This window comes from Oncorhynchus nerka, linkage group LG9b (genome assembly GCF_034236695.1).
Source record: "Oncorhynchus nerka isolate Pitt River linkage group LG9b, Oner_Uvic_2.0, whole genome shotgun sequence".
Lineage (NCBI taxonomy): Eukaryota > Metazoa > Chordata > Actinopteri > Salmoniformes > Salmonidae > Oncorhynchus > Oncorhynchus nerka.
The window spans coordinates 1,882,365-1,894,752 of record NC_088424.1 but is presented as its reverse complement, the minus strand read 5'-3'; the positions used below and the strand labels follow the sequence as shown (position 1 = coordinate 1,894,752).

Genomic DNA, 12,388 nt, shown 5'->3' with positions numbered 1-12,388 from the left:
CATTGCGTTATGCTAATGAGCTTGCGGATAGATTTACACAATCCTGGATACAGGTTTCTTTCGTAGCTAAACGTGACGCAGAAAACGGAGCGATTTGTCCTAAACAAATAATATTTTTGTAAAAACTGAACATTTGCTATCTAACTGAGAGTCTCCTCATTGAAAACATCTGAAGTTCTTCAAAGGTAAATGATTTTATTTGAATGTTTTTCTGGTTTTTGTGAAAATGTTGCCTGCTGAATGCTAATGCTAAATGCTACGCTAAATGCTACGCTAGCTATCAATAGTACATTTACATTTACATTTAAGTCATTTAGCAGACGCTCTTATCCAGAGCGACTTACAAATTGGTGCTTTCACCTTATGACATCCAGTGGAACAGCCACTTTACAATAGTGCATCTAGGTCTTTTAAGGGGGGGGGGGAGGGGGAGAAGGAGTAGTGTCACACAAATGCTTGTTTTGCAATGGTTGAGAAGCATATTTTGAAAATCTGAGATGACAGTGTTGTTAACAAAAATCTAAGCTTGAGAGCTAGCATATTGATTTCATTTCATTTGCGATTTTCATGAATAGTTAACGTTGCGTTATGGTAATGAGCTTGAGGCTGTATTCACGATCCCGGATCCGGGATGGCTCGTCGCAACAGGTTAAGAGCCGATAAGACGGCAACCATCCGCTCTGGCACCAATAAACTGATTCATTTGGCGATGTTCAACTTCAATTCACTGGCACCATGAAGAATAGCTTAGCCATACTTATTGATAGCCTAATATACAGTTTAATATACTTTTGGTGAAATTACGAGGCATTGCTAGACAAGACATTGCTGCATACAGAGTACCAAGATATAGCCTATGCTCACAGTTCTGTCTGTCTGCCTCCCCCAATCCTCTCTTTCCCTCGCTGTATCGCCTGCTGCAATTCGCCTCTTCGCCATGAAAAATGCTAGTGTGTATTTGGTCTTCGGTCTGTTGCATGTAGAATAGCTCAGCCTACTCAATGATAGCCCTTACTTGTGCGAGACATATTTTACATCCTTTGATTACCGATGCAAGTTTCCAACTCTCTGCCTGATGGCCTTACCTATGCCTGGCTGTTCCCTCTCCCATCTCTCTCTCCCTCGCTAGCTCACTCTTTATTTGCTGCGAAAGATGCAAGAGTTTGTCTTCTCGAAGTACACTACGTAAAACAGTTTCCTCCGTTGCAAAAATCCTGAATATTAGGAGTCTATTTCCAGCGGAATCGACGCTCGACACCCAGAAATGAGAGCTGACACCGTGAGTGGAGGGGCAAGGTGTCGAGGTATTGATTATTTTGGAGATGACTCCCCACCACTACATGAAAGCCATTGAGGGTTTTACAAAAACTGTTTTCCTACAAAGACAAACTGTTAAAATGGCTAAATAATTGAATAGTCAACCAAGGGTACTTGCTACTGTGATCCCTGAAATGCAGCGCCTGTTGGGAGTACTTTTTAAACCCGAAATTACATTTCTTACATCGTTTGCTAGCTCAGCAGTGTCTTGTTTTGCACGCTTTGTACACAATAATAAAATGCAGTACTACAGGATATTTCTTAACATAGCTATAACTGGCATGTTCACGTATGGCCAACCAGGATCAAAACTGACCATGGCCTAACCATTTGGGTGGTCTTAACCAATCATAGCACAGTATGATATGGTGGTAAAATGCATCCAATTACAATTCAGTATGTTTACACATATGAATATTACAAGCAGTTAGCTAGCTAACTAGTTCTGTCTTATTGACCATCCAACGTTGTTAACGCTAGCTAGCTAGTTAATATAACTATTTTCTTTTCAAATTAATGTTATTTAGCTTAGTTAACCATGTTATGAATACAACTCTCATAGGCATCAGGATACAATTTGAGAGAGCACTAGATAGCCCCAAAAGTGTTTAGTAACTTTGGCTGCATGCTGACAGTGCATTCAGAGCCATCCAGTGGATAGCCTCACTACAACCATTTTACCAGGCTCCTGTGAAGTAATTGTAATACAAGTCCACCACAACATATTGTTGTGATTAGCAAGGGGTTATCTGTATTCAATTTCATTGTGTATTAAAACACAATTTTAGATCATTGTGAGGGGATTTTGCCAGGGGTCAGAAGGGGGGAATTGGGTTTCCTGGGAAAATGTTGTCCGAGGCTGCAAAAGTAACCAAGGGGAGCGGGGGTTAGCGAAGGGTCAATTGAGATACACTTTACCAAATACATTTTATGATTTCTTAATTAATGAAGCCTTTATAAACACTCCATTGGAGTGTTCCAGCTCTAAGGAGAAAAGCACTTTACAAGGCAACAGGAGGATATACATGTTATGTTATGTTATGGTGCTTTGCCAATTGTGGCATACTCTTCTGCCACCCTTTGCTTATGTGATTTATGTTGATAGCTTGAGGGTCACATCAATATGTGGCATTTTGCCAGAAAAGCTTGTGGTTTAGGCTTGTGGTTAAGCTTTTACAGCCAAATATAGGGTAAGTTATATTGCCTGTTACTTGACCATACCTCAACCCTTACCTATAAAGCTAATAAAATGGCCTCCTTGGTTGTCAGGCAATCATACATGAAAGGGAGGTGAAGTGAAACCAGGTGTCTGAATGTTGTGTTCTCTCCTACTGTAACATATCTGTCTCATTCAAAAGTAGGTTGACACTACTCAGCATTGAGGAGATGGATTGGGGGTGAGGCCCTGCGATACACTAGACCTGTCAAGGTGGTGTACTTTATATCAAGCTGCCTCACGTAACAGAAACAGGTATTTTCTGGCTCGGATACATCTGCATATTGTGTAACACTACAACATCACTTCACAGTTACCAGATTCTTGTTTCCGCTTTCAATGGGCCTAGTGTGCACAGCAGCTCTTTACAGAATACATCAACAACAGAAGACTTTATACATTGTTTTCAGAAAGTCTTTATTAAACTGCAACACTCAATACAGTATGAAATTCCTATTTCTTTGGTATAATATTATTTACTTGTGGCATGTCTGTCTGGTCTGTCCATAGTTGAAGGGGCAATCTGCAGCAGCTACACACATTTTTGGACATATAAATGTATATGTACCCATTGATTCTTGAAGAACAACTTATAAATGCCATGACCTTAGTTCAACTGTCGTACCCCGTCAGAACCAAAATATAAGCTTGTTTTACTCCAGTGTTTGTAAACAAAGTAAATGGTAAGAACTATCATTTTGTCCTTGCATCCAAAGCTCTGTCTATGAATTTGTGAGTGCTACATTTTCTCCAGCCCCATACCTCAGCTTTTTAGCGAAACAGTGATGCTTTGTTATTGTTTCAGCTGCTGATTGCCGCTTTAACAGTCGTCGTGGTCAATTAAACACACATCAATATACACTCTTAAACATTTTCCCAGCGAGATAACATTACACTACCAATGGTTACTCTTATTCAGCATGGTCAATTCAAGACTTTTATAATGCCTACATAACCATTGTAGTGTTAACAAAAATCGAAACAATATTTATGCAAACTCATGCCTCCTATAATTTTTCAGATTTGAACAAAAATGTCCTCCACTTAAAAACAAAAACAAACAGAAAGTGCCCTTTGTTCATACTGCACACACTGTACATGAAGTGGGCCATTAGGCCTACTCACTGGTGCACCAATACACATGTTGTATTCCACCTGAAGCACTGAGCATAGCCTCAAAGGTTGAGGACCAATGTATACAGTACATTTTGTAAGACTTAAGGCTATAATACAATATCTCAAGAGCACATGCTCTACCAGTCCTCTACTTTCACTTTAGTATCATGTCATAACAAGTCATGCAGTCAGACCCAATTGGGTATGATGCAAATGTGATTATTTTCATGGTTTTATGTCCCAAAGTACTTCATTGATATTCAAATTGGACCGATTAGCTAAAGTAAACAACCTATCTAGTAGTAGAAGTAACTAGGTAGCAGTAATGAATTCTGTAATTACTGTGTAATTCCCAGGTAATTTCTCTGTCAATACAGTCACAGCTCCTTCTTGATACCTTCAACATGCTTTCTATATAGATGAGGCCTCTGCCGTTTGAAGCCATTTACAATAATTTCACATAATTTTAGGCTTAATCGGGATGTCCCTTATGTTGACTAAATGGGGGGTCACACAAACTGGCTAGACATAGAGCCAGGGATGTAGTGTTATTAATAAAATGGGTAAATGCTGAATACCAATCAAGATGATGGGCGGTGAGTGTCGCACATGCTGATTCTAGCAAGCCTAATTTAGTATGATAGGTGATATCTAACCATACCTACTGTAAGCCACGCATTTTGGCTGGACACCTAGCTATTTGTAGGCCCTTAATCACAACACGGGCCATCATATTTCACAAGAAAAGGAACAAACTATTGTACATTATGCTGTAAAGTTGTTCAAACTAGTTTATATTACAGGGCTCTATTCAAGTCACTTGAGGATTGCAGTGCCTACAGACCCAACATAACATATTGTAAAAAAAATTACAACATTTTTGTCAGAACAGATTAGACCTTCTTTTCTCAGATCCAGACCGCAAGGCCAGAAATAGTCAAGGACTGATGCGACTTAACACAGTGAGTGGAATCTCTGGCCAATAAGTTACATAAATCAATCAATTAACCACCAGGGAGAAAAGAAAACCACCAGTTCCCTGGACCTCCAGATTCATACCCCACATCTGCAGCTTTTTGGACTTTAAAAAAATATTTACATCAAATGTTTTTCGAAAGAAATATACATGCCAGACACATGCTACCTATGTTTATGACACAAAGTATATACGTGACTAGCTACAATTGAATACGTTTGAGTGATGGAACTGGGTTCAGCAATCAAAAAAATCATTAACAGTACAATCCCATCATTACCTTTAGTGTTTTTTTGTCATTAGCGCTTTGTCATCTTGACACTTTTGAAAACTCTCCTGAAAAGACTTGAATACAATAATAGAGTTTCCTCAATCTGTGATTCCAATCTCAGATCAATACAAAAATGCACTCTTCATCGCTCTTTATCGTGGTACTGTAAAGGTACAGACGGTGAAATCGCATCATGACATTTCATAGAACTAATATATTCGTCAAAAATTTAGAAATTGTAAAAAATACAGGGTTTCTTCACACCCTTTTCTCCCCACTCTCAGTCCATAGGCGTATTTGAGATAGTAAATGGCGAAAATATGTATAACATTGTGCAGGGCCAGACAGATTGATGTCCTTCCTCAAGATGGACTAGTAGCTCCTATGGCTCCACTTCCGAAGAGTCAGGAGGCTTTCAAAGATTTCCCTCTATGCCTCCTGTCCATCATACTGACAAGAGGCAAGCTTCGTAACAGCACTAAATCCACTTTGACGGCCCCTCTGGATCCACCTCCCCTCCCTGTAATTGGTTCCTAGAGGTCGTAACCCCTGACGGCCCCAGACCTTCGCCGTTGTAGTGGGCCACTAGCGACACCATGTTGGGCTTGACCATGTCAAAGGAAGCGGGGATGGCTGTGTGCACAGTTGCGTTCCCCAGCTGGGGGACCATGCTGGTGGGCTGCCCAAGGGAGGCCACCTCGAAGGTGAAGTTGTTGTCGTTGGTTTTGTGGGTGCCACCACGGACAGCTTTGGTCGGCGCCTTGGAGGAGCTCCTGATGCTGGAACCCCTCTGGGGCTCTTGGCACCTCAGCAGGGCTCGGAAGCACCTGTAGAACTGGCATACCAGTGAACAAACACATCCCCAACATACAGACGGACAAACAGAAAAAAAGATGGGGAGACAGAAAGAGGTGAGTCAAGTTGGACAAACTGTACAACATCTGTTTGCTCGAATGCTGAAATATCAGAAAAATGAACTATAATGAATGGTGAGGCTACAAAACTTAGGTAGCCTGTTTTCCCACTCTTGTTTGTGGGTGGTTCTTTTCTGTTTAGTGTATGTCACCTTGCAGAACTGTTTCGTTTTCTTCCATTCACTTCGTTATTTTGTTTTGTGTGTTCAGTTAATAAATTAACATGGACACTTACCACGCTGCGCATTGGTCCGATATGTCATACACGAAGAGATCCGTTACACATTGCCTTCCTTAAAAAGGGGGAAACAAATAATGTATTTGCTGCTGTTACTCTTTATCCGTCACAAACAGCAGGATTAAGGTTTAAGGACCATTATACCAATGTACCGACTTCAAGTTGTTTCCTACCCCAACTCCACAAAGATCACTTATCGATGCGTATGTACCTACTTGAGGTTGTTTCCCCATCCCACCTCCGCAGGCACAACCTCCTAAACTCTCCTACTTCCTGCTGACAAACAAAGGGTCCATACAAGTTGTACCTTTCTCACCAGGGAAATTAATTCTCCCTTTCTCTTGTTCCCTCTATCTCTGAGAAGTGTAATGGTGAATAATTATGAGTAATCCAGAACCGTCTGGTTGGATACCTCCTTTTCCTCTTCTCTCTCTCCCTATCGTTCGTCGAGCTTGTTGTCTCACCTTGCCTTTTCACATAGAACAATGCTGAAAGACACTCATTATTTGTACATTTCGCAAATGGTATTAAATGCTGAACTAATTAGGCTCTCATTCAAGAATGAGTATTTGATAATGTGAGGCGCAGGAAACCTTGATAAAATAAGAGGACAACAGAGACTGATTTTTCTCATACCTATCCACTACATCATACTAACCACTACATCATACTCCCATACAGATGAGTAATGATTACAAAATGGACTAGATAGCTGGTCTCAAGACACACTGCATGGTAGGAAGGAGTGAGGTCCTAATAGCTGTTTATAACTCATAACTTGAAAAGCAACTCACATTCGCAGTGACTCCACTATCCCCTTAATCCACCAACAAAGTAACTTGTATATACTTATATGATTTTATAAAGTGTTTGTAAAAGTCATACCACAACATTATATAAACATATTGGATTTTGGGGGGGGGGAAGAAGAGTCAGGAGCTGCCTGCAGCAGATGAGCATGGAAATAATTTTTTGAGGGGGAAAGTTATAGAAGGAAATCTGCATGAACATGCCATCCATATTTAAAATCTACAAACTGATCAGGAAACCACAGGTGCTGTGTTTCACACTGATATCACTTTTCGCTACAAATTCAACAAAGCTCAATGACAAGAGCTCATAGTGCAGATATTGAATTTAGCTCTTGCTGGAGGCAGACAGACAGAGTTAATTATTTTTAAAAAAAGCATAACAATGCAATGAGGGTATTTGGTTCATTTTTATTCCAGGCATACACACATACAGATGGAGACAGAGACCTTGGTTGAAAAGGTCTACTTCCCAGGCTGAACTTTAACAACACTCCCGTCCCATACCGTCATCTTAAGGGCTCTGACGTCACCTCCCTTGAGAAAATGTAGTGTACTTAGTATACTCTGCGAGTTTCATGTATACTTATAGTCTACTACATTTTCTCAAGAGACGTAAAAAAGGAAGAGTGTCTTACGGCACCGCTGCCTCTTCAGAGGGAATACACAAAGACAATAGACACACACACAGAAAAGATCATCCAGACAAAACAAAGATACAGTAACACAGATCCACCTTGTGTTGAACCACAGTGCATATGCATTGGCAAAATAAACACAATCCCCATTTCATAATGTCAAATTGGAGAGACTAAAGACTGGTGTATAAAGTATAGAAACTCTATGATCTTGTTGAGCATACCCTGATTTTGTCAGCTGTCAAGACAAACCCTACTGAGGCACTGAGAGGATTGGATAGATGAGTGAGTTATGGAAAGCAGAGCAGCAGACACAGCATAAGGTCATATATGGGTGAAATATGTAAACTTCAAAAGCGGGTCTATGACCAGGAAGTTTGAGTTTTTCATGGATTTTGACTATTCTGGTCATGTTCGTGACAGTGAAGCTGAATCTAGACGTCTGGATGAAAACATACAACCTAGATATCACAAAGAGGGGTAGAGGAGTTAGTAAACTCTGAAGCTAGCTCAGCAAACACAAGGGTTTATATAAGACCAGAATTAAATCTGTGCGCTAGTCGAAAGTGCAGCTTTTAAAGGCAGTGCTACCGCATTCGCAGAGATGGAATTTAAGGAAAAGGATGTTGGCTCAATTGAAAATTACCTTTAAATGTCAAGCGCGCTATAGCATTTTTCCCGAACTCTGGCGTGTGTTTTCCCCTTAGTTCGGTTAGTTTGGACTGGTGAGAATACTCTATACGCACTCTGAAGCGCACTAAACAACGCACCATGTTTCGCTCAAAAAGGATGGTCTCAGTGCGATTCCATTTCTATCATAGTGCTGTTCACTGCAGGTGAGAAGGCAGTGAGAAAGCAGTTTGGACGAAACACAGGAAAATAAGCGGAGGCCCAGTATTATTGGTTGTTTGACTGCAAGCATTTTATAAAATGCACTCAGTACCATAACTTGATATATCTGAAACATTATATGAGTAGCAACGCATTCATGAGCGCATCGGATGCAGATTAAGGGAGATGGGGGCTATACGGGGATATAGGTGTCACGCATACTCCCTCTCCGGTCTCTAGGTCATCAGGCTGCTGATTATCCCGCACACCTGTCATCATCGTCAAGCGCACCAGCGTCTCATGACACTCACCTGGATAATCACCTCCTTGATTATCTTCCCTATATCTGTCACTCCCCCTGGTTCTTTCCTCAGGTGTTATTGACTCTGATGTCGGTGCGTTGTTTGTGTTTTGTGTTTATTGTTTTGTTTATTTATTAATTAAAACACACACTCCCTGTACTTGCAACAGGCTATTGAATAAAGGCTATTCACGTCGCAATTAGAGCGGCTATTGAGCAGATTTCTCCCGCATGTTGTTGGAAGACCAAAGCAAGTAAAATGACGTTTGGGACAGGTTATGCTTCTTGATAATCAAAGATGGATTTAAACAAATGACTTGCATTAACACATTGTTTTGCTTAGGCATTTTAGTTTGTTTGAAATTTGGCAAGGTGAAACCAGCCAGACCAAATGAAAAGTAGTAACTTGTTTTTATTTCAAGCTCTGTCAAGATAGTTGTTGATCATTGCAAGACAGACATTTTCATGTCTTGCCATATATTTTCGTGCCAATTTAAGTCAAAACTGTAACTAGGCCAATCAGGAACATTCAATGTCATCTTGGTGTGCAACTCCAGTGTATATTTGGTATTGTGTTTATTGTCCTACTGAAAGGTGAATTTGTCTCCCAGTGTCTGTTGGAAAGCAGACTGAACCAGATTTTCCTCTAGGATTTTGCCTGTGCTTAGCTCTATTCTGTTTCTTTTTATCCTAAAAAGCCTCTTACTCCTTGACAAGCATACCCATAACATGATGCAGCTACCACCATACTTGAAAATATGAAGTGTGGTACTCAGTGATGTAGGATTTCCACCTAACATAACGCTTTGTATTTAGGACATAAAGTTAATTTCTTTGCCACATTTTTCACAATTTTACTTTAGTGCCTTATTGCAAACAAGATGCATGTTTTGGAATATTTGTATTCTGTAGAAGCTTCCTTCTTCTCACTCTGTCATTTATGTTAGTATTGTGGAGTAACTACAGTGTTGTTGATCCATCCTCAATTTTCTCTTATCACAGCCATTAAACTCTGTAATGGTTTTAAAGTAACCATTAGGCTCATGGTGAAATCCCTGAGTGGTTGTAGTGTGTATCTTTGTAGTGACTGGGTGTATTGATACACCATCCAAAGTGTAATTAATAACTTCACCATGCTAAAAGGTATATTCAACGTCTACTTTGAAAAACAAAAACTACCTACAGGTGCCCTTATGTGCGAGGCATTGGAAAACCTCCCTGGTCTTTGTGGTTGAATCTGTGTTTGAAATGCACTGCTTGACTGAGGGACCTTACAGATAATTGTATGTGTGGGGTACAAAGATGAGGTAGTCATTAAAAATCATGTTAGTCCATGCAACTTATAATGTGACTTGTTAAACAGATTTTTACATCTGAACTTATTTAGACTTGCCATAACAAAGTGGTTGAATACTTATTGACTCAAAACATTTCAGCTTTTCATTTTTAGTATTTTGATAAATAAAATGTTTACATTATTACACTTTAACATGATGTGGGGTATTGTGTGTAGGCCAGTAAAATCAAATCTATATTTAATCCGTTTAAAATTTAAGCTGTAATACAGCAACATTTGGAAAAAGACAAGGGGTGTGAATACTTTCTGAAGGCACTGTAAGTACCGCCATCTTTTTCTCTGATAAACTTGCTGGACTGTTTGCCATAACTCTAACAGCAGTTGTCTCAGGTCTACACATGTGCCTATGCGGGCTTGTGGTACAAGCAAACGGTTGTTTCTGGATGGGGTCATACATTTGCAGTCGATAATAAACCCAAGCTCTAAGCCAGTGAGCACATATTTTACATTACATGTACCCATCTACACATTCATTAGGCCTTTATAATGTAATGCCTTTCAATGCTCCTCAGGGGAGGCAGAGATGCAGAGTCGGCTGCTTTTCTTTTCAATGCGTGTTTAATTAAAGTCATCATTTGGATAAAAGGTCTGAATTACACAAGGCGAGACAAGCAGGACGGGGGTGCTTAGTAGACGCAACATTGCACATTGCTCTCTACATTCAAGAATGAACACTTGTTGCTCTCAAGGGACATTTGACAGTTTGTAGCCCTCCAGGGTCTCATTAGTGAACTTTGATTAGGACACAGTACACATCCTTCATTCTCTGGTTAACTTGAGTCACCTGGACTCAATTGGGGAATGAGTAGTTCTATAAGGCACACTCATTTTTCAAATGTAATTAAACAAGTTAAGGCAAGTTAAATTGGGGATATGTCTGAACCATAGACTTTATAGGTTAAGGGCCAAACTCCAATACACTTTATACCTCCAGTGGTAGCTAGAAACGTAGAAACTGTAAAGTTCTGGGGGGCGAAACCAAAATCAACATTATGGTGTAGTTGATGGTTTATTTGTTCCAATCTTTTCCTCTCAGTCTATGCTTATTTTCTTTTGCAATTTTAACCATACCCATCTGCAACATCCATGGCCACTTCCACTGTACTGAGAGGAAGAGAAGTAGAAAATTGTACTCACCATAAGCAAAGTGCCAGTACCCCCGTCTAGAGGGCAATGATCTGTCTTCTCTGATAATTGTTACCACAGGTCTTCATGGGACAAACACATGCCGCTACTTGTATCTGTACAGCATTTTTAGTCTTCAACTCGCCTCAACTCACAGTCTCCATAGTAACGGGCTGGGAGGAATTGAAGACTGAAAATGACATACAGGACATTCGTGTCTCCGTTGAGTAGATGAGTGGGCTCAAATCTTCCTGAAAGGTCAGCCATTGGTGGGATACACGGGGAGGAGAATGTATAATTGAAAGTGCCAGGAAGGGACAGTGGAGCATTCATACTGTCATTACATACCATTATATCTCAATATATCTTGCATTAATATTAAACTTGTGAGCAATACACCTTCAGTGAAAACATAGAGGCTATTCAACTCGGAACACCAGTGTTTTACTGTTGAGTAAATGTTGCACTTGATACACATAATGTTGGACTGGTAAAGGAAATAGTTTACAAGAAGTCAAGGTTTCTCTCTCTCTCATATCTTATGGCAGCGTTTCCCAAACTTAGTCCTGGGGATACCATACAAGTATAACCACTATTGGTATTACAAGAAGAAGACATTTGTTTTTCATTGTTTTCCACCCAACCACCCAATACACACACACACACACACACACACACACACACACACACACACACACACACACACACACACACACACACACACACACACACACACACACACACACACACACACACACACACACACACACACACACACACACACACAAGTGATTGTCTTTCGCAAACAAACGGCTCTTTTTGACTGGATCATTTTGGCGAATGTCAGGAACCGAATCGGCTCCCTGATTTGCACACTGCTACTACTGCTTATTGAGCTCAAAACAACGTTTTTCTGCAGATAAGTTACAAAATAATTATCTGAAGTGGGTGCATCCTCACTACAGAAACAGTAAATAGTGGGGAGCGCTCGTCAGCGTAAAAACAATCTTTGCAGGCCATCTAATAATTTGGCCAGTTAAAAATATATTTGAACACACATTTCACAATCTGACATAATGGTAGCTTACCTTTGGGGCTTTACATTGGAGATGTGCATTTTTTTCATGGTTCTAGGTGAATTTTTAAGCATTTTGAACTAAGAACCGTTTGGGAGCCATGTTCCCCCATGATGAAAGGGGGGCATGACTTTGGGAGCCAAATGAGCCGGCTCTTTTACATGAACGGAGCCAAATGAACTATAACAATGTCTATAACAAAC

At 40.2% G+C, this 12,388-nt stretch overlaps 1 protein-coding gene across 1 annotated transcript in view; it reads right to left on the bottom strand.

The window, feature by feature from the left end:
- Positions 1-2,981: 2,981 nt before the first annotated feature.
- The window catches only part of LOC115114797 (vertebrate ancient opsin-like), a 94,686-nt gene continuing 85,279 nt past the window's right edge, over positions 2,982-12,388 (bottom strand). Inside the window, exon 4 of the mRNA XM_029643301.2 lies at positions 2,982-5,731. Within this exon, the coding sequence (XP_029499161.1) occupies positions 5,375-5,731 (357 nt within the window). The 3' untranslated portion in view covers positions 2,982-5,374. The remainder of the gene's footprint in view (positions 5,732-12,388) is intronic.